Raw genomic sequence first — 21,641 nt, 5'->3', positions numbered from 1 at the left:
AAGGTGACACCTGCAGCATGAAGAAACTCACACCCCCTGCTCTTTGAGCCCCATAGGTTTGCGGGCCTGTGCTCTGAGTTTGCTCAGGAAACACAGAGGGAAGGCAGCACTACTCTCGTAGTTTTTTGGTCTGACACCACAGCTTGTGGACTCCCCTCCCCTCGCTCCTACAAGGCACACACCGGTGTGGTCGTCCTGCCAAGCGGTCCCTCTTCTATCCGATGCTTGCCGGCGTGCGGCAGTTCAGAACTGTCCCGGTAGTCTCGGCCCTTGGAGCTCTGCATGTCCAGCACTGCCCGGCTCTTGGAGGGCAGCGGCGGCCTGCTGAGCTGTCCTTGGACACCCGGGCTGACCTCAGACCTCAACGGCTTGACCGATTTTTTGAGCAGCGCTGAGTTTTCGGACGACGCAGCCGCCTTCGGTTTGCCTTGAGTCTTTTCACCCACATTCTTTTCTTCGGACTGGCCGGAGCAGGTGTAGGAGCGAAAGCGCTGCGTGGGGACCAGGAAGGGCGGCGATGGCTGTTTGCTGGAGCTTTTGCTGCTCTCTGGCTCCTGTGACTTGGTGAGGTGAAAGCTCTGCTCAGACAGTGGCAGCTGCTCTTTTCGCGAGGCCTTGGGGTAGTCCTGCTCTTTCTTTGGTGCCGCCTTGCCCTTAGAGGCTGTATAACCATACAGGGGGTTCTCAATCATCTCCGGCTTTTGCTGTCCCTCTTCTTGAAGCAAAGGCTCTGCTGTGTTCTTCCCCAGGTCGGGTGGCCTGCAATCACCAAAGCATTGTAACAAGGAGAGGCATGATTGAAAAAGAAACTAAAGAGGAGATGAACATGATAAAATTATACTGCACAAATGTGTAATGGGATAAAAATTAACCTTGGGGGGAGATAAGAGAACTGTGCACCCTTTTTTTGTTCCTTTGTTTTTTTTTTGGAGTTGCTTGTTTAATCTCTGTTATCACCATGACAGCAGAATGCAGATAGACATGGTGCTGTACAACCTCCATGCTGGACTACAGTCTTGTCAAAGTGACATTTGGCTTTTCTTTAAACAGAGATAAGATACTGATCCAACCTGTGCCCAGTGCTTCAGTGGCTCTGCAACATACACAAATCTCAATTAAAACATTAATAACCATCTTCAGAACTGTCAGGGAGGATTTAAATGTCTGTCTGGACGGTTAACGTAAAAGCTAACATCATGCTGGATCAGTACAACTAGGTCAATCTCCTGCTACCAATGTCACATGGTATTCCTAAGGAAGGGATAAAATGCCTTCATGGGCCCAAATGAATCATAGAATAGCTTAGGTTGGAAGAGACCTTAAATATAATCCAGTCCCAACCCCTGTCATGGGCTGGCTGCCTCCCCACCAGCTCAGGCTGCCCAGGGCCTTATAAGCTCAATCTGTGAGTAATGTAAGCACACCATGTAAGTAGTAGCTATACACTGCAGGGTGAAACAACCACTGTGCATTCACAGCTGCATCCTTAGAATTAAGGATGGAAAGAGAGCACAGTTATGCAAAGGGACAAGGGAGATTCTGTGGGTTTTGTATGACTTGACCTGATCTGGGAAGGCTGGGCTTAAAAGATTGTCCACAATATCACTGGACAGAGGGCTAAAGGCACATGTTCCTGGGTGTGTTCAGCTGAGGTGTGCTCCTTGCTTCAAGCTACTTTCTGGAAGTCACCATATGCAGGATCAGATCGCTGAGAGCATGGTGAAGGTTGTCAGGCTCATACAGACAGTGGCTGTGACTTCTGCAAGTTCTGGCTTACACTGTGCTGAATACATTTAGCTCTTCACTCCAGCCCAGACTCAGAAAGCAGCTGTCACTACAAAAAGATCTGGAATAGGGACCCAGACCACGTACAATCACTAGAGGGGTGGCCTCATCAGCTGACCAAGTTGTTAAGGATATTTTGAGGTGCTGAGTGGAAATTCTGCAACAAGACCTGTGATAGATGCAGGCACAGCTGCAGCAAGCTGTACATGTGTGAAGTACTTCACACATGACATGTGAAGGAGCTCTCCTTCCCATCATTAGAAAGCTCATTTCTTCCCTTTTCTTCCCCTCCATTTCATCAGCTCTGTTTTTTTCCTCCTCTCTAGAGCCCTGCTTGTACAAAACCAAACATATGCATACAGCTCTGGTTTTCCTTTCACCAAAGTCTGAGAAACTCTGACATTAGATTGAGTATCTGATGCCTGCACTTATGACCTTCTCTTTATTTAATCCTGAAGATAAAAAGCTGACAGAATGTGCTGCCCCTTGAACTGTTCAAATGGAGGCTTTGAAGTGGCTGCAGAACGACAGGAGAGAAGGGCAGCACCCCAGAGCAGAAGGCAAACACTCACAGGTGCTCCTGACTCCTATTACAGATGCTTCTGTTCACTGGAATCTGCAGAGATGGTTTTGGAGACAGAGGGGACAAGGAGGGCGATGTGGAGGATGATTCCCTCTGTCCCATGACAGAGCTGCTGTCTTTGGGCTGCTGCTCGTAGTTCCAGAGAGAGGATGGCTGGTCCGGTGATGCTGCCTGCTTCAGCTGGCTGGCAGCAAATGGTTGCTGAGGGAAAGCAGCCATCCCCAGGTAGTTGGGGTTGCTGATGTCTGTGGGAGTGCAGCTGCTGAAGAGAATAAACACTGTTAGGAAGGTGCGTGCACAAATGCATCTGTATTCTGTCGTTCTGCCAGCCACTGGGGAGTTAGCGCCCACTGATTGCTTTGATTCAATGCCACCCACTGGGATTATTACCGATACTTTTGTCAGTGTCGTTTCAGAATCAGAGACCAAGTAGGAGTCCTGTTCGCACCTCCCTCCCCGGGGTCACCGCGAGGAAGCAGCTGGGTCAAGGATACCTCCTCCAGCCCCACGTTTCCATCTCCAGGCTGCAGAGAGCGCTAGCACTCAGCTTCCGCGGCCACGTGGAGGGGCAAACAGGGCTCTTAAAGGGCCCAGAGCCCAGCAGCTGCTGCAGGACGGCTCCAAGCAAAAGAGGCAGGGAACAGCACTAGGCAACATTGCACAGCGTAGGAAAGTGCTGCTGAAACGGCGGGAGGCATTTGGCCTCTCCAGGCGGAGCCATTCAGACGTGCAGGCAGAAGGCGGTTTGAGCACAGCATCCTGCCACAAGCTGGCAGAGGCAAAGCCGTCAGATTACCGTAACATATCCTCCTTTGCCAGGCTGTCTGGAGAAGAGGAAGCATTCCCCCTATAGCGAGCAATGGCTGCAGCCTCTTTGGCCATCAGATGAGTAGATTTTGATTTTCTGTTGGAAATAAAAGGGCCCTTTCTAACGTGAAGTGTAAATGCAATGCAAGGAGCCAGTCTGACTGAGGTGTTCTCATCTCTTGGAGCTTTGGACACAGAAGCACTGACCAGTCCAGGCCAAAGGACCACACAGTCAGCTCCCCAGCGTACACCATGCCTATTAAATCCATTCCCACAGAAAGCCCAGCTCCACGTGTATTGACCAGCTTGGTTTCTGTGGCTGACTTACCCATTTGCCCTTTACCTGCTAAGCTGATCGCAGTCTTTGTTCACCTCTAAGTTGTTGGTGTTCTTTGGTTTCTGCCCAGCAATTTCATCACGTTCAATCTTGACAAAATCTGTAGGAGAGAAAAGGCAGAGCCAGAATGTCGGGCTGCTCCACAGTCTGGTTTCCCAAGTTTTCTGTATTAGTGCTGCATTACGGCAGTGTGTATCAAAATGACAGGGAGCTGGTCCTAAACAGTCACTGCTATCATGTTTTCAAGTGCCTACTACTACCTATCAAGTTTTGTTTGTATAAGAAAGTGTCTATGCTGAAATACAACCAAAGGTTGTGATTCCCCAGTCACATACACATCATTTTACCATCAAGAGTTCATGTCACTGGTATTCTGAAAGAGAACAGCAGGCAGCAAGATGATCGTAAGAAAGGTTTGCCATCTTTTAGCTGAGAAACTGCTCTCTAAGAACCACACGTGCTATTTGCAGATGCTTCCCAAGGTGACCAGGTCAGCTTCAGCACGTTACCATATAGCCACTGCAAGTGGAGATAAGGCATCACTAGTCAATAAAATCAGTATCAGTGACAGACAGGGGGCTCTCTCAGTCTGCCAAATTTTCTTGAATGATAAAAAAAAAACGCAACTGCTGTGTCTTCCTGAAAGAGTACAGGTATACCCTTGAGAATTAACAATACTCACATCATCTCACTGACAGCAAAAGAATTGCAAGGATAATTTTCAGTTCCTTGACAGTTGTTTTTCAGGATGGAAATACTCTACAGTGAACATTATAGAGATGATCTAGCTCCTTACCATACAGTTTCTCTCTTTGTTTTCCTTGTGATGTTTGTAACTTGATTTCACCTTGGAAGACCCCTGTTTTCTCACCATGGTGTGTCAGCACAGTATGGATAGGAACTAAGGATTCTGTTGCTTCTATTCGCAGGGCAATGCAGCCTTCCCCTAGAGGATAACAAGGAATAAGCCCAAGACTGAGAAAAAAGCACTGAAATCCCTTTGTCTTGTCAGTCATCTACATCTGTGCGGACAGGGCTGAGATTACTGGGAGGGACCTGTTCTGGATGACTGTAAGGACTGTAATACCTCTTGGAAAATCGAGGGTATTTCACACACGTGTGAAGGATTTGGGCATTCCAGACATCAGCAGGTGACTACAGGGTTCTGAGCTTCCATTACTGGTAAGGAAAACACAAGCCTGGTACTGGTGTGTCAGTTAATGAGATTTCAGCCCAGAGCCTTCTCTGGGCAAGGTGTGCAGCCACTGGCTCATAGAATTTGGAAGCAAGCAGCACTGACGAGGACTTTTCTGTAGCCAGGAGAAATGTACCAAGTAAGTGCAAATGAAATAGGATTTACGTGCTCCGATTAAACCCGTTTGTACAGAGTGACTCCTGCCTTAATTCCCAGAGTGTGCTTTCTTTTTAAGCCACTGGTATTTTAGGGCTGGTAAAGCTTACACAGATTGACGACTTTCGTTCGCAGACCTCAAATCATCATTACTTCATAAAATACTGCCCACAATGTATTTTTGTATGTATTGAGTTCTAAATCAGAAGTCAGAGCATCATAGATGTTCATTCTATAGGAGTTAGTTCTGTTCTCTCCCACTCTTTCAGCGATTTAGGAAAATCTAAGTCAACTTTGACTCATCCAGAACTTTAGAGCTAAGCACTTACCATAAGATTCATCACTGTCTGATGACTTAATGCTGATCAGGATGTGTTGATCCAGAAGGTATTCTGGGTCTGAAATAATTGGAGTCAGCTGCAAAGACAAGTTAATGTAGGTCACTACAAAGGCGATCTACGTGAACAAAGTTCTCAGTTCCAGGAGAGCGAAGTTCAGCTGGACAGAGCTGTGAGGGCACCCTGTAACGCCCAGGCTCAGCCTCTTCAATGATGTTTGGAGATCTGTGGTAGGATGTTACACCTCTAGAATCCCACCTGCTCCTACCCAGCATGGCAGCCAGGATTCTACAGGCAAAACACTCCTGTTGGGTTCAGCTGCGTTTTTCTCCTACAGTGCAGGGGTGAAAATTGCTCTGGGAGGAAGTGATCTGCTGTCTGATTATAGCCTGTTCCCAAAAATCTGTCTGTTACCATCACTTATTGTAGAGTCAGCAGTTCTTTTGGGCTATTCAGAAAGGTACTGACGTGCATATTTACGCCACATACAGCAGCTCTGGCAGTTCTACGAGCTCTTGCCACGCCAGGAAAAGGAGAACAGCTCCCATCTCAGGGAATGGACAGAATGCTTCCTTTGGCCACTGGTGGTATTTTTAACACAGGCAAAAAATAGTTTGGTAAATTTTCACAGAAACACCAAGAAAAAACTTTATGTGACAAGGCTTTTTGTCTCACTAAAAAGGTGAGGAAAAATGTCATGCTCCTGAGTGACTTAATCATGCCATCTGTACCATTCTTGGTACAGATAGAAGCATACTGGCAGGAAAGTTCTTTCTCTCTTACAAGCTGTTTGTCTTAAGTCCATTCTGCATTCTTACAGACTCTTTTGGGTGAAAACATGACAGCAATATTTCTGAAAATGTTTACATAAGTGAAAGATTGGGGTTTGGACTTGATGGTCTCTTGAGGTCCCCTGCAATTCTGGGATGTAATGTTGCTTAGCAAAGCAGAAGGCTTCTCTTCCATGTGAATGCTCCCACTTTACCTTTGGAAGAGCATCCACAAACTTGACCACAAGCTCCCCTTCACTTCCATCCTCATTTTCTCCTTCCTGGCTCTTTACAAAGCCTGCAAAGGGATGAGAAAAGAGTTCACCAGATGACAGTCAGCAAGAACTTGGATTCAAACCCTTTTCAGATGCTGGATCTCCAAAATGCTAGCCATTATTTTCCCACTTGGGCACAGGTTTTAAAAGTGTTCAGAAGCTCCATGTTTGAACTTTGGGTGAATGTTTACATCGTAAATTTACAAGTGGTCTTAATGGGGCATCGTTGCATAGTTCTATTTTACAGTTAAACTTGGCACTGAAAAGCTCAGTGCAGCCATGGGCTGTAGGATAAGAACATGACAGCTCTTCCTACGCCACTCAAGATAGCACACTTTTGAAATTCTAATTTAAGATTTGCAATACACTGTTTCCATAGAAATGTATGCAAATTTTGATACAGCCAAAAAAATAATCTTTTATGGGACTGTCTTTGACACAGCTCTCTGACACGCGACAACGTGATGAAGCATACACCGAAGGCACGCTGTCCCACTTAGAAGAGCAGTCCTGTGATGGGAATCACTGAAAAAAACACCTTAAGGGCAGACAGGCTTGTGTTACATAAACAGCTGAGGCTCGGCCCTGCAGCACGGGGACAGAGGACAAAACACGTAGCCCTGGTAGGCACACAGTCCCAGTCCCAGAACCATCACACCCTTTCTTCCTTTCTCTTTGATCTCCTGATTTACTCTTTTCAGACCACGAGAATCGTATTATTTTTATTAGCTCAAAGCAGATGCTTTATTTTGAAAGCAGCTGATCACTTGGAGCAGGCATGGCTAAGAGATCGAGCAATCACTTGCCAAGTAGAGCTTTTCTGTGTGCGGAAGCAAGGAAAACACGTTTCTCTTCAAGGAAGAGATGATCAGGTTGCCAGACAAGATGGAAGAAATGGCAAAAGGTCTTAAGCATGGATTATTGGTGTTAGTATGATGGATAGTACAGGATAACTTGCAGAATACAACACATCTCTAGCACATCCTTTTTTTTTTTTTTTGCCTTGACTTACACAGCTGTTTGTACAAGACGGGAAATCAATCCAAGCAAGCTGCAGACCTTGACAGAGGGAATAAGGATGGGCAAACCCTTACTTTCTAAGCAGCTGGAGTGAAATTCAATGTAGAACTTGGTCTGAGACTTGGTCTTCAGCGTAGCGAAGCAGTGCAGGAACTCTATCTCCCCTTGGGTGTTCATGTACTTGGAGTCTAGGAAAGAGAAGAGAAATAAGTACGTGTGTAACAGGAGACAGAGAGAGGGCATTTTTGAGTGCACTCTTGAGGAATCAGCTTTTTCTTTCAACATACACAGCATGTTGTGTTTTATATCCCCAGAGACACGTGTGCAGGGCAGCACAGCGCGTGTGCCCTCGGTCTGACTAACCGTTCTTTGAAACAAACTGTGAGGTCACTCCCACTTCAAAGGTGGCGAAGACAGGGCTGTGGTCACTGGTGGTGATGTCGGTGGTGCAGCCTGCCAACAGCAAAGGGAGATGGTTACTGCCCACTCATTCCCCATTGGGATCACTGCAATGCTGGTTGGTAATTTTCCAGAAAACGTAAGTGGAGCTGTGCTACCTGCCTCTAGCCTGAGGTATTTATACATAATCTCATGTTAGTGTATAGGAATGTAACACTTTTGTCAAAATACATGAAGATTCGGTGAATAGACAAAACGTTACTATATGATTTTGCAAGCAGGTTTTGCAAACCTGCCAATACAGGTTTCCCCAAAACAGAAAGCACCTGTAGCGCTCTGGATTAAATCTGCAAGGTGCACAGCTCTGAAATCACACAGGAACACGTAGCTGTTATGGCCCAAGATGAGCAGTGGGGTGGGCAATGTCGAGGCACTGTCTAAGCACATTCCCAGCTCCAGCAAGTCCATCTCATTGAGCAGAATGGGACCAGCCAGATGCCATCCTCACAGAGGTACTTACTCAACAGCACATTGCATCAGCAGAGGCTGTGTGATCAGATCAGCCCAGCTCATCCCTTAGGAGATGCCTACAGCTCTCATTCCAACCCCATATGTAGGAAATCAACAGCTTCATACCCACATATTTAGAACTACACATAGTCAATGAAATTTCAGGAACTAGTATCTAGGTCTTAATTAAACAGGTCTTGCACGTTTCCCTCTTCCCTACAGCAGACTTTTCTGAAGCTCTCTGCAAGAAAGGGAACAGGCAAGCACTTGGTACCATGCAGTCCTTCAGGACTGTGAACTGACAGAAGTTCCAGCTCTGCAGGCTGGGCAAAGGGTCTGTCCTGCTGGCACCACTGAATAAGGAACTCCTGGTGGTAAGCACACAGGAATAGTGCAGTTGTTGCCAAGAAATAGCTGGTGTGAAGGGACCCTAAAGCCAGACAACTACAGCTGTGTGATGGCATTCTGCATATAAATGTATAGCAAAATTAATTCTTAACTTTGTATGGTTACAGGCAAAGAGATTTGGCTCTGGTCTGCCTGGTTTAACACCAGGTTCCTCTATGCTGAGTGCCTGGCAGCACTGGGAGATTCCTACAGACTCTGCTCTGAATCATTTCCGTTTCAGACTGATTGCTTTGCTGTCTCCAAGCTGTTATCTACCCACCATAGGACTGACACACAACGTGCACCATGGGGTATGATTTCCAGAGCACTCGATCACACCAGGATGGCAAATTGTACTTCATCTGCAAACAAACCAAGGGAGAACTGATGTCAAGAAGAAGTGAAAGGACATTTTCACAAAAGAAAAGAAATTCACTCGCCCAAACGCTAAAGATTTGTGTGAAATCTTTTTGTCTGCATTGTCCTTTCAAAAAGATCTGAGTGCGGAAAATGGAGAGATTGGTTTGGGTCACTTTGTTCAGGAGGGGTTACTTTCCCAGCTCTGCTATATACTTCAGAAGGGAAATCGGATTCCACCTACCCCTGTTGCTTTCTGCTTGGTGTAAGCATACTTCTCTCGGGTCCCTCTTTCAAAACGGTAGGTGGGAGCGAAAGTAATCTCTTCTTCCTCTAAAATAGAGAGACAGCTGCGTTACAGCCCAGCCTGCCTAGAAGCCCCACGGGGCAGGGCAGGCACCGCTCTGTATGCCCCACACTTGATCCAGCCGAGGAAGGTGCTGGGAATGGGAGAGGAACCTGCTGCTGAAATAGGGCCTTACCAAACTGCAGGAACACCTTGTGGTCCTTTCTCTCTATGAGAAGCTGGTCGAAAGCCAGCAGCTCCGGATATTGCTGCTGCCTGATCTTCTGGATAATATTCTCTGCTTCCTGCCAACAGGGAAACAGCAGAGCTGCAGATGATGTAAGACCTTCTTTGAAATGCTCCCTCATGGGTAAGCCAGCAAATACTCCTGAGCAGTTCCACAGAGCCATACAGCTCATCACTTCCCCACTTTCCATTTACTGGAAGGCCCCAACCTTTGCTATGTGGCTGAGCATTTCTCTGTCAAAACTGGCATTAAAATGTTCACTTATCCGCTGTGTGAGCATGCACACAAACACATGGACTGACAGCTTCACACCAGCACTGAGCTCGCTGTTGTCTCCTGCTCACTGAAGCCTGACCAGCATATAGTATGGCTAGTCTGTTTCTGAGGCCTGTTATCAGCCACTTAAAGCTAATCCAACAGATCAGAAGGGCAGCCTGTGCATCTAGCCCTTCAGAGACAGATGCTCATTCACATGGGGAGTGGAGTGGTGGAAATTTGTGGAAGCAAAACTGGAGAAGCAGTGTCAGGTGGCATTCCTGGGTACACCCAGGATCCATTCATCCTCGGAGAGGCCAAAGGGGATTTCCTTACTCTTCCTCAGCTGGTGTCACACTGTACCTAGGGAATCCCTTCTGCCTCCCCTCTTTCTGCCACTTTGTATGTCACATTGCTCTAGATTTGAAAAAGAGAGTGCTTCTATAGCAACATCATGCTTTGTCTCCGCAGGGCTCCGTGCGGTCCCTAACCGTTGGGGGCTGCTCCACGCGGTAGTTCAGGTCTCCCAGCCAGAAGAGATGAGTAAAACGATGAGTGATGTTAAACGGACTCAGTTTCTTATCTCCCAGCGTCAGGAAGCGCAGGATGCTTGTGTAGTTCTGGTTGCGTCTGTCAAGACAAGAAACATCTGCCTGACATCCTAAATTGCCATGCAATTTCTAAATGCCTGGGCTGGCAGAGAACGCTGCTTTGCCAGGCAGAAACTGATCTGGCTCAACACCCAGAGAAGAGCAGCTCTGATGCGCAGCACTTGCCATCCCTCCCTTACTCTGCACCTTGGGGACGGGAGAGCTGGGGGACAGGAGGACAAGGGGCACATCCTGACTGCTCTGCCCTGGGGGACAGATTGTTTCCAGCTGAATCAAAAGGGTCAAAAGCTGTTCCAAAGCCAATTTTGCTGCCTCCCAGGATTGTGCTTTTTTGAGCTACATGCCCTACAAACCCACCATTACACTGTTGCCTTCAGCTTTCAGCAACAAACACGTAACTTGATTTTAGCAGCTATTCCAGGCACTGGGGAACTCTTTCATAGAAATTAACTCCATCGGTGGAAGACCCAGAGCAGAAATCCCATGCCATGTGCTTTCTGGGTCTTGCACCCCATAAAGATGGCACAGCCAACTTCTTCATTTCAACTCCTCTTTGCTTTCAAGACCATTCCTTCTATCTGCTCCAGCTCTCCCCAGCATGGGCACAAAACTCCAACCAATGTCAAGATATCTGCCTTCCAGCACTCTGCTGCACAAAACCTCGACTATGGAGATTCATTTCATGGCTCAGCACTGAGAATTAGCCACCATGGAGATAATTCCCTGTATTCCCCACAGCACGTTCACCCTAACAGGATCTTTCTCAGCTGTGCCCCAGGGTGCAGCACAGTTCCTATGCTCACAACACTCCCTACAGTGAGGAGACAGCACCCTTCAGCGCATTACTCCTGGATAGAAACAGCCTTCCTACATTTAATGTATTTTTAGGGTCCAGAAGACTGGCCTGCAGCAGTCTGCTGGGCTCTCCTTCATGGCTCAGTTTCACCCAATGGCTCAACATCCTCTTGGGAGAGGACATATTTTACCTGTGTTTCTTTTCACTTCCTGAAGTCAAATGGCTGTTAACAAACCCAAAGGAGGTTCCATTAAACATGAACGACACCCCCACAGCTCCTTTATTACCTGGAAAAAAGATAAGCCAAAAATGTCAAGAAATCAGTCCACCTCCGGGCTGAGTCTAGCAAAGATAAAGAAACACTGAGTGCATCTTGAGTGAAGGATGGAGAAATCAGTTGACTTAATCAGCACAGAAAGAATTAGTAGATGCTGCATACAGCGTGGTAACAAATCTTTTGGAGGATATGAAAGAACATCAGTTGAAGTGAAAGAAATGCCATTTCCTTGTGAAACCCAAAAAAGAGCAATAGCACGGCCAAAGGCATTTGCTGGGAACGTAGAAGCTAGGGTATGCACACACAGAGATTTCTTCTCTTACAAGGTAAGACACAGTCAGTGTTCTGTCTCAAGGATGGGACCGGCATGGACTGAGCATGTGTCAGCCCTCTGGATTAGCTGCATCTGCTCCTTACCCAGCGTGTTGGCAATGCCTGTTTTCACGTTGTCTGTGCAGATGTGGCTGATCCGGTTCTCATGTTCTGGCTTGGCCAGTACGACAATCCTGATATTCCACAGGGTATGGATTGCTATCTGCAGGGATGGGAAGGTCAGGGCTTACATTTCTGCACAAACCTGCAAGCTGTGCTGTAATTGCAGCTTTCTTGACTTCTTCTCTAGCACTTTCCTGCAAAGATTTTCTTCCTGTGCTTGGAATCTGTCACTCAGTTATTTAATCAAAGGTGGGAGGAAGGGCCTAGCTATTTTCTACTGCTATTTTCTAGTTAGTCGTTGAATTGCTTTGCTTGTACAAAATACAGTTTCCCAATCACCATGACAGTGATTAATAAAAGTCCCGCTCTCTTTTGGCCTTCCACGTATGTTTAGATGTGTTTCTTACCATTTCTGAACTAAGAAATGTCCAAGTCTGGTCTCAGTAAGGCTCAAGGTTTGTGGGTTTTTTTGTTTTTTAATGACAGTGCCCATGTGCTGTTACTGTTTGGAAATGCAGCAGCCAAGGGCGAGATCTAGGCTACAGCTGGCCCAGAAAGTTTCAGACTCCTTCCTTATGAAAGTCAAAACACCATCACCATTTGACTCCAGTGCTCAGCAGCTGCTCCTTGCTGGCAGGCTGGAGGCAAGGCAGCTGCAGGGCAGGGTGCTTTGGTCAGAGGGGCACTCTCTGGAGCAACACGTCCTTCAGCCAGCTCCAGGAGAGGATGCTGTGGAGTCCACAGGCAGATTTGGTTTGCTCTCCCCTAGCCAAATGTGATGACAATAAGGGGAGGGAAGGGGAGGAAGCGTAGGCAAAATGCTATTTATTCTTCTGCCTCTTTTATTGGCACAACATGTGCTCTCCTCGTATGCCTGAGCTATGTGCAATGACTAGAATAACTCCTCACCACTTTGAAGCTGATGCTGGTGATTTCCTGCAGGGATTGTCTCAGGGTCTCCAGCCATTCCTTCTCTCCTTGGGGATCCTCCTGAGTGCCAATGACGTAGATGTCATGAGGAATGTAGTCAGCGGTGTCATCTCGTGTCTTCCCCTGCCCCTTGGAGAGAAACCACGAGGTGATCTTCTTTGGGGGAGGAGCAGCGCCTTTTATTAACAGATCAAACACCAGAGTAAGTCAGTGCATGTTCAGCCAAACCCAGGACACAGAAAACTCATTAATACACACAAGGGGATAGAAACTATAAGCTTCCCATTCACTTTATCCAGGACCGGTTTCCTGTCAGCCAGGGCAGAATATTCTAAGGTGATGGAGATGTCAAACCTGCAGAGGCTCTGGCCATCTTCCTTGTTTTATTAGCTTACCAAGGCCAAGGTTAGCTGAGCATAAGGGCTGGGGGCTGCTCTCCTGGCCTGCCTTCACTTTACTTATCAACTATGAATGAGCTCAAACAGCTGAGCTCACAGCATTGAAAAGGATTCTTCTCCACAGATGGGAAAATTAACTCAAAATTCCACTGTCCTCAACTACACTCTGCTCCTGTCTTCTGAATATCACAGACACTCTTCTTGCTTTCAAGGCTTTACAAAAGCAGCCCCTGGTCAAGTGGCATGCAGTTACTGGATGTGCTCCTGGCCTTTTGATGGGACAGATAATGGTGTGGACTGCTGCACCAGCTTTGTGCAAGCCATGATTTCCTATACTGGAGGAATCCTTCAGCACCCATCAGGGCCAACTATATGGTTGTGTGACATGGAAAGTATCAAACCACACACAAGAATAAGCCTAGAGATAAGCTTCCTCTCTTCCTGTCTCACTGGAAGACCCTGGCATACAGAACTGCTACTGAACACAGTGTGTGGACCTGTCGTGGCAGGAGAGCACAGCACACTGCGGTGGAAGTCTGAAGGAATGCCCATGCAGAAGGGAGCCCATACCCATATTCCAGGTCCCAATGAAGACAGTGATCATATCAGGCTCTGGTTGCTCAGAGTGTTTATTCTTCATCTGCTGCAGAAGCTGGCAGAACCCTTCTCTCTTCTGGATAGGGAGGAGCAGAGACAATTAATGGGATGTGTATCTCCAAGAATACAACCTCCTGAAAAACCAGCTGGGCCAGGAAACTCCAGCACACCTGGAGGGCAGATGACCTCCCCACCATCCTGAAACCTTCAAAGAGGCTCTCCTTCCTGTGGTACTTTCTTGGGCTCTTAGCTTGTCCATTACTTTAATGAGAGCTGAGCCAGCCAGGAGGAAGCCTAGGCTTCCCTCTTGTTTGGTTTTAGAAACCTTTCTGCAGCTGCAAAAGGTCAGACTCTTCTTTGCCTCTCTCGCTTCTTGCTGACTTTCTGTTCTGCTCCTGTCTAAGTGATATCACCAAGGCATGCCTGCCCTCTCCACTATCTCCCTGTACAGTGTCCATTTTTCCATTTTCTGCATGTGTTCAGAACAAAGAAATTTCATTTTTGCCAAGCCAACTACATCCTTCAACAGTTTCTTTTACTGATAAAGAATGCCCTTTGTAACTTTTTTGTCCCCCCCACAGATCCGATCCAGGCTGGCAAGAAGGAAACACTGTGTATTTACCTTGGAATCAGAAAAAACATATTCCTTCCGCTGTGTTTTTTCTTTTTCTGTTTCCAGCACGATGACCAGTTTGTTAGGGACCTTCTGAGACTTGATAAGCTGCAAGACTAAACAGAGACTGGGTGGCATGAGCTGTGATCTCTGAAGGTAGAATCCCACCAAAACTAAGACTCAGACCCAGACTCGGGATTTACATGGTCTTTTATGTCTGGGGCTGACTTTGTCCTGCCTAATTCCACTTTAATGTTGCTAAATCCTGTTTCCTACAGGAATGGACCCTTGAAGCAGAGGCCCCAGATTCCTCCTGCCTGGAGCTTTTGTCCATACTGAGCCCTGTAGGGCTGATGTGAAGCCTTGGCTTCCTCCAGACAACCTCTCTGCCTCCTTACATTCTTTCCCCATCTGGCAATGAGGAGATAGAATCCCATTTGATGGTAAAGGTGAATAATCCCCATCTAAAATAGCAACTAGATAATTATGAACACGAGATGGAGAAAACTGTACATGAAAGCAAATCTTGTCAGTCACTGCCAGCAACAGAGAGATTTTCTACAGAGGGGAGAGCCCAAGGGCATCTTTTTCTCTTTGATAAATCCTACTGGTTTTGGCAGTGCTGTTCAGGGAAGAGTGGGGTATGACAGAAAAATCGATAGGAATCTTCAAAGAGCTGTCTGTCTAGAAACATCGGAGGCAAAGGAAAGTTGTTTGACTTGGGCCTTCACAGCCCAAACTAGCATTGCTCATCGGTAAAGATATTGATTCACATACGAAAACGAAAATCAAGGGAAGATACTCTGTACTGTGGTACTGAAACTGAGTATCTGGCTTTTTACCATCAAAAATTGTCACAGGAGTCAACATACAGCAGGTTTCTTTCCAGCAATACTGCTTTTAGTAGAGAATTGTTCTACTGCAACCAGCTCTAAGGGTAATCAATCTTCTCTCAAAACCTGCTCTTCTTTTAGATCAGGAGGCCAGGCAGATTGCCCTTTAAAACAGGCTGCGAAAGCTGGTTACACCAGTATTGAGTTCCTGCTGTCTGTAGGCTGCTCTGGGGATAGGCAGCCAGGTCTGCCTGGAGCTCACACAGCACCCAGGGCCAGGCAGACATTCCTATCTTCCTGCCCATCCTCCGTCATCCATGGGATCAAGCATCTGGTCCCACATTTGTGACCTTAAGTATCTTACTTTTCTTATGAGTATAAAATTTGTCTTCTGGGCCATCCTTAGCTCTCTTGATAATCAGTTTTCCCATTTCCACGTCAACCTTGAGATGTATTTTTGAGAAAATTCCCAGAGAATCGGCTTTCACCTATGAGAAAACAGAGATATTTGTCACAAGCAATCTCATGCACCCCAGTTGTATGTATTACAAAATATAACATTTGCCTGGATTCATAGACATATACATCATTATGCCAATCCCACCAGTTATCTCTTAAGCATTTGCATGGTGCAAATAGGAACAGCTGTGTTATCTCTGAGGCAGCACAGCCTCGGAACTGAGAGACTGACATAAATCCGCACGGCTGTCCCTCTACATTTTGGTCAGCATTGTTAAAGAAGAATGTTTACCTCAAAAGTTACAGGGGGGATGAGGGAACGGCGGTGTGTTGAATCAGGACCTTCGATCAACAATGTTTTCACCTGGAAAAGAACCCGTGTGTACTGAGTTGTGCACTACCCCGAGGGTAAGGAAGTCGGAGCAGAGGAATCTTACTGTGGTAGAGGATTGCACTTATGATGAGCCAGAGACACATGAGATGTGTAAATAGAGGCAACAGATGACATGAAAACAGTGTAAGATAAATAAAACTCTACCTTCTCCTCAATGGAAGACAGCAATGAGACCAGCTGATTGAGTTTCAGTACAATATTGACTGGACTGGCTTCACCAAGCATCTGATAACCACAACACAGAAACAAAAAGAGAGGGATGTATAACTACCAAACCCACAGAGCATTGCCTGGAAGTCTCTTATCTGCAATGAGCAGCACGAAGGCAATGAGCGGCACGAAGGCACTGCGTTTGGCTGAACGTACAGACGTATGGCAGGATTGAAGGGCAAATTTGCAAACCTTGCCTATAGGCTACAGGTACGGACATGCAAGGGAGTCAGCTGAGAGACAGGTTTGCATGACCAGGTGCAGGGCTCAGTCCTGGACTTCTGTATTTCTGAGCTACTGGTGAGGAGAGCAAAGTCAGAGGACTTAGGTGGGCTTTGGCAGTCAAACATCCTGAAGTGTGTGGAAAGACAAAGGTGCAGTCGTAGCCTGCAGACCGAGGGAGGATAAGGGGACAGAAGCCCTCAGGGAGTTTGCTGCATTTTCCTCTGGGGCAGAAAGGGAAGCAGGCAGAGGAGACTAGGGGATAAGTGAAACTGTGGGGTGCAACTCACTGTGTGCCCTCTGCATTGCAGCCAACGTGAGGCTAAAGAGAGCACAGGTGGTAACTCACCACCTGCAACCTACCAAAGCGTTGCTGGGATATCAGAGCCCTCCCTTCCCCCAGGGGCCAACCGCCTGTACGCCTCTGTTCTCATCTCCCACCTTCCAGCCAGCTTACCTGCGAGCGCTGATGGATGCCAGGGTGCAGCTGCTGCTCAAACACCTTCTGGATGGACTCCAGAGATGGGAGGGTCCGGGAGGCTTCACTGGGAACAGAGAGGTGGCAGAGGCCACAGGTTGCGGTCAGGTCTCGGCTCAGTTAGCGCCGGCCTCTTTGCACAGAGCTGCACAGGCACACGATCACACTAGGGCTGCTCTCAGCAGCCACCAGGCTCCTGCCCCCCCAGCTCACTGCCCGCTCCACTGGTGGGATGGGAGATGAGAGCCTTTCTCATCTGTGCCATGATACTGCCCATGAAGGCCAATTGGAGTCGGGCATCCAACTCTGCCTTGCCATAGCATAGCTGTTCCTCTGCCGAGGATGGAAGCAGGGTCCTTGCAGAGGACTTTGGCAAAGAGGAAACTAATTTTTTCAGGTTTTTCAGCTCATGTGACACAGGGAGGCCAGGCACGGGAACCTGTGGGTTACAGCGAGATTCCTTCAGCATTTCCCAGCTGTATCCCACAGGATGCTCATTTGTCAAAGTGCTGCTGTGTGAACTTGGCACAGCAGCTGTGGTCCGATCACGACAAGGCTTATCATGGAAAGAGCACACAGGGAGTGCAGGTCAAAAGGAAGGGAATGGTGGGAGCAGTGCTGCGATGCCTTCACCAAGCACAGTCAACTGTGGATATTAATGATTTCCCTCACTTTCCCAAGTCTGCATAGACCGGATTTTACTCAGTGTTTGTTGGGGAAAGTGCTCCAAAGTGAAAGTACGTCTGCCTGCCTGCAGATTAGATATGATTAATTGCCTACTAAGTACTCAACTCTGAAGTTTCAGCGAGGAAGACTTTGCCACAGGGCAGAAAGAAGACACATTTAGGAATGTGAATCTGCTGAAACTGGTCCTGCAACACCAATACTCAGCTTTGGAGCAGCCAGAGCTGATGGCATTGCCAATGGCTCTGGCTCTAAACCACGATTCCCATTGATTTCTGTGGCCACTGAGTCAGGCTTAGGAACAGCAGGCTGTTGCTGGAGAGTTAGGTTAAGTTCAGTTTGAAAAGAAAGACAGGATACATATTGAGACCCAGAGGCCAGGACATAGGGCCCATCTCTCAAAAACAGAGCAGCAGTCACTTCACTCAAACCTGTTCAGCAAAGATTTCTCATGGGAAAATTGCCCTCTGTTTACTGTACAGCATAGGGCATTGCATGGGTGTCGGGCTGGGGGAAGAACCTCTGCAGGCGTTCAAACTTAAAACCACAACGTGGTTTGAATGGCACTTTTGTTTTCTACTCTTGATAGTGCAAAGGAAATACACGTCGTCATCTTTATTGAGGTGCCAGAAGCCTTTGTGTCCACACAACAACTGCACCAATGCCGGTACCAAGAGTGCTTGAAAAGCTGCCTGCAATGCTCCCTGTGGACAATCCCCAGTGAGGAAGGACAAACAGATCCCTGGTCTGACATAACCTGGCTGTGTTTTATGCGCTGGGCTCTGGGGAGCTGCAAGAGACCAGAATACAGCATTGCCAAAAGAAAAAAGAGTTACAACAAATCAGCCTGGCTCAGCAGCACCAGGAAATGGAAAGCAGCTTAAACTTCAGAGAAAGGGCTCGAGTTATGACAACTGTTTTGGTTTTTTTTCAATCTAGCCCCAGATATTGTGAAAATAATGAAATTGAACATTATAAAGGGAATAGAGGACACAGCCCAGCAGTATAGGAATTATTGATACCTCCAGCTGGAATCCCTGGAGAAAGCTGAGATAAACAAAAACTAAATTCATGTAATGGCACCAATGGAATGGAAGTTCAGAAGTCTGATGAGGGAAGGAACATAAAACCCCAGCCAACCTCAGAGATTCTGCAGAACACAGTAAGACACCCAAGCACAACAACTGGACAACTCAAGCCAACCAAGCAGTTTGGTTAGGATGGAGTCACAACTGGAAGAGCAGAGGAGGGGTTCCTCTGGGAGATCTCTGAGACTGCTGTACTTGGCAGACCCTCATGGAAAAGAAAGCAGCTGTGTCGGACAGAAATAAGTCAGAAGTTGGGGGAAAATACTGCCTGCCCTTTGCTGTGTCTGTAAAGTGCTGTGCCTCTGAGCTCCTCCTGCAGAACTGCCCCAGGTCTGTTCGAGGATGGTGCTTCCCTAAGCCCAGTCACCAAGAAATCCTACAGGATCTTCTGATCTATCTTCAGGAAAAGGAAAAGCTGTCCTGGCTATTGAGAGGACTGCAGACCAGCTGCTTCTCTTTCTTTCTTGCCATCCCATACACATTTATGAGGAACAGGGTTACGAAACCCAGATGAGGTCAAAAAGAATAAGAAGTCGAGAATGGAAAAAGCCAGCCGTCAGCAGAACAGCAGCACTGGAGGTATTTTGGTAACACAAAACTCTCACTTGTGATTTCATTCGATTCTGGTTTCCATCGCACAGATGTATTCTTAGCTGGCCACCTGGGTCTCCCCCTCTGTGGGTGTGGAGAAGCAGAACCCTCACGCAGGGTGCAGAAGAAGTGCAGCTCTCTGCATGACCGACCCTCAGCCCTGTGGGCGGCTGGCTTCTGGCAGCAGCAGGGCTGCACACACCTCACCTCTGCCTGGTGAAACGTGCCCTGGGCCACAGCCTCGGGGCAGTGATTGTGGTGCCAAGCAGCTGAGAACATCGCTCACCCTCTGCCTTCCACACAGAGGTTAATGCCAAGCAATCAGCAGTGTTCATTCCTCATTTTAGCTCTGTCTTACCTTTGGTGAGCTCTGTGAGCATAGGGCTGGGGGAGGAAGATATTGTAAGCAACAGACACAAATGTGGAAGTCGGCCCTCTGCTTTCTTTAAGATCTTTGCAACAGTGAGTGCTAACCTTGTCTGCTTACAGGCACCACAGGGGGGAAATCACATCTTTCCACAAGAGAAAACACAGGGAGCTCCTCAAGGTTTTGGTTCCCTACTGGAGTTTTCCTATGTGGGGCCTGGAAGGGCTATAAATAGGAAAGGTAAGTTTGTAATCTGGGCTTGTTTCTCTTTACATCTGAGCTGGACCTCACTGACATCAGTGGGATTGCTCTTGGTTCGCAGTGCTTTCGCGGGAAGGGAAATCAGCACTTCAGGCACAGCTAAACACCAATATGTGTTTATTTCCAGAAACGATTTCTGCTTGACAATTCTGTGGGTGTCATTTATGCATTACCAAATTATGTAGTTAATCGGTTCTAGTGCTTTTTTTTTTTTTTTGCTTTGTTTTCTTTCTAAACAAAATAAAAAAAAAACCCACCTCCATCAACTGCAACCTCCCACAGGTAAGCTTCACTCTCACAGCTGAGTCTTTTAAATAAATCTCACATCTTTGGACCAGAATTACAAGTCAGGAGATGCACGTACAATGTTTTTGAGGATAAGCAGATTCACCGTTTAAGGTTTTGAATGCATGCATGTGGCACTTACATTAGAGTACACTGTTACAGCATTATGCTGTCATCTCTGAAAATCAGCCTGTAATTTACCTGAAGAGTCCTTTGCAAAGAAGTGCCAGCAGCTTCTTCAGCTGGGGAAGATTGCTTGAACCGGTCTGCACCATCTCTAAGTCACTGATGATGTGAACTCGCAGGTAATCCTGGATGAGTTTAAGGTGCTCATCAGAGACACTGCGAAAGAGACACACATGTCAAAAGCCAGCTCTCTGCTCTCAAATATTGGGCAGATTTATTGCTTCTTTTTTGATAAACCTCCGCTGCCAGCGCAGACAGATGGAGGCAGTTTGCATTGGATCTCAGTGTAAACACACAATGCTCTAAATTGGACTATCACAGGGTCTCCCACCATCACAAGGTGCTGCCACCTTCTCCTCTCTGTCCTTCACCACCTAGGTTCTCTCTTGCCCGATACTGGGCTCCTGCACCAGGAGTGCTCTTGTGATGCCTGGCTTTGAAGCCAGGCTGCTGTGAGACAGCTAACAACAATGTGGCCACTCTGGGGAGATGAAGACCCCCTTTCACCTCATCACGTCCCGCTTGGAAGGTTTTACTCCAAACAGTCCAAAACAATCTTAAGGGGTGCTGAGACTGCAGAGCTGAGCAGGATGCTCCCCTCCTCCCTGCAAGTCCAAGCAAGTCCAAGCAGTCTGTACGTGCTGTCCCATGCCCTGACAAAAGCAGAAAATCCCAGCAGACGAAATGATGCAGGCAGCTGACCAAAACTGGGTTTCTCCATCAGCCAGCTGCTGCTGGGCAATCACACCAGGACCGGTGCTGCCACGCACTGCAACTGCTCGCTCAGCCTCCCACTGCCCTGCCCACAGACATGCCTTCTTATTTATTTTTTAAAACTTTTGCACATCTGACCATCAAACGTCACACAGCTTCCTCTAAGGCTTCTGTGGATGCTCAGGTTTGGCACAGCTCATGGGACAACGTGAGTCAGACCTGTAGCTGGAATAAATCAGCACTGAGTACCTGGAAATCCACACACCAGCTTACTCTTTCTGGAGACTGGCTGGTGGTTTCTGATAAAATCTGCAGCTTAGACACATAGCTATGACACTAAGTTCTCTAAGATAAGTTCTCTATGATACTACTGTATTTACATTCAAAACCAAAGTCTACTGTTGATTTTAATACTTCAGAAAAGTACTTTCTCTAGACCATAAGGTGTGGGCAACGCATCACACCTCTCTGTCCTCCATTTGGTAGTATAAACAAAGAGCAGCCT

The 21,641-nt window shown here is 47.3% G+C and overlaps 1 protein-coding gene across 2 annotated transcripts in view; it reads right to left on the bottom strand.

Moving 5' to 3' along the window:
• Nucleotides 1-21,641, bottom strand: part of INPP5D (inositol polyphosphate-5-phosphatase D) — a 45,119-nt gene that overhangs the window by 1,521 nt on the left and 21,957 nt on the right. The window contains exons 5-27 of one of the 2 annotated variants that reach the window (XM_042820662.1): nt 20,438-20,578; nt 16,940-17,027; nt 16,195-16,275; nt 15,949-16,020; nt 15,562-15,685; nt 14,374-14,480; nt 13,725-13,827; nt 12,736-12,932; nt 11,809-11,926; nt 11,305-11,401; nt 10,199-10,337; nt 9,402-9,510; nt 9,164-9,252; nt 8,843-8,924; nt 7,630-7,719; nt 7,341-7,454; nt 6,187-6,269; nt 5,193-5,280; nt 4,309-4,458; nt 3,519-3,612; nt 3,165-3,272; nt 2,358-2,630; nt 183-759 (exon numbers count right to left, since the gene is read on the bottom strand). In XM_042820662.1, coding sequence (XP_042676596.1) covers nt 183-759; nt 2,358-2,630; nt 3,165-3,272; nt 3,519-3,612; nt 4,309-4,458; nt 5,193-5,280; nt 6,187-6,269; nt 7,341-7,454; nt 7,630-7,719; nt 8,843-8,924; nt 9,164-9,252; nt 9,402-9,510; nt 10,199-10,337; nt 11,305-11,401; nt 11,809-11,926; nt 12,736-12,932; nt 13,725-13,827; nt 14,374-14,480; nt 15,562-15,685; nt 15,949-16,020; nt 16,195-16,275; nt 16,940-17,027; nt 20,438-20,578 — 3,124 coding nt within the window. The remainder of the gene's footprint in view (nt 1-182; nt 760-2,357; nt 2,631-3,164; nt 3,273-3,518; nt 3,613-4,308; nt 4,459-5,192; nt 5,281-6,186; nt 6,270-7,340; nt 7,455-7,629; nt 7,720-8,842; nt 8,925-9,163; nt 9,253-9,401; nt 9,511-10,198; nt 10,338-11,304; nt 11,402-11,808; nt 11,927-12,735; nt 12,933-13,724; nt 13,828-14,373; nt 14,481-15,561; nt 15,686-15,948; nt 16,021-16,194; nt 16,276-16,939; nt 17,028-20,437; nt 20,579-21,641) is intronic. The other variant, XM_042820663.1, reaches the window with a different exon arrangement.

This window comes from Centrocercus urophasianus, unplaced genomic scaffold (genome assembly GCF_019232065.1).
Source record: "Centrocercus urophasianus isolate 14NV4802_14NV808 unplaced genomic scaffold, USGS_Curo_1.0 seq_19, whole genome shotgun sequence".
NCBI classification, from domain to species: Eukaryota; Metazoa; Chordata; class Aves; order Galliformes; family Phasianidae; genus Centrocercus; species Centrocercus urophasianus.
The sequence above is the reverse complement of the archived record's forward strand: the minus strand, read 5'-3'. Positions and strand labels throughout refer to the sequence as shown.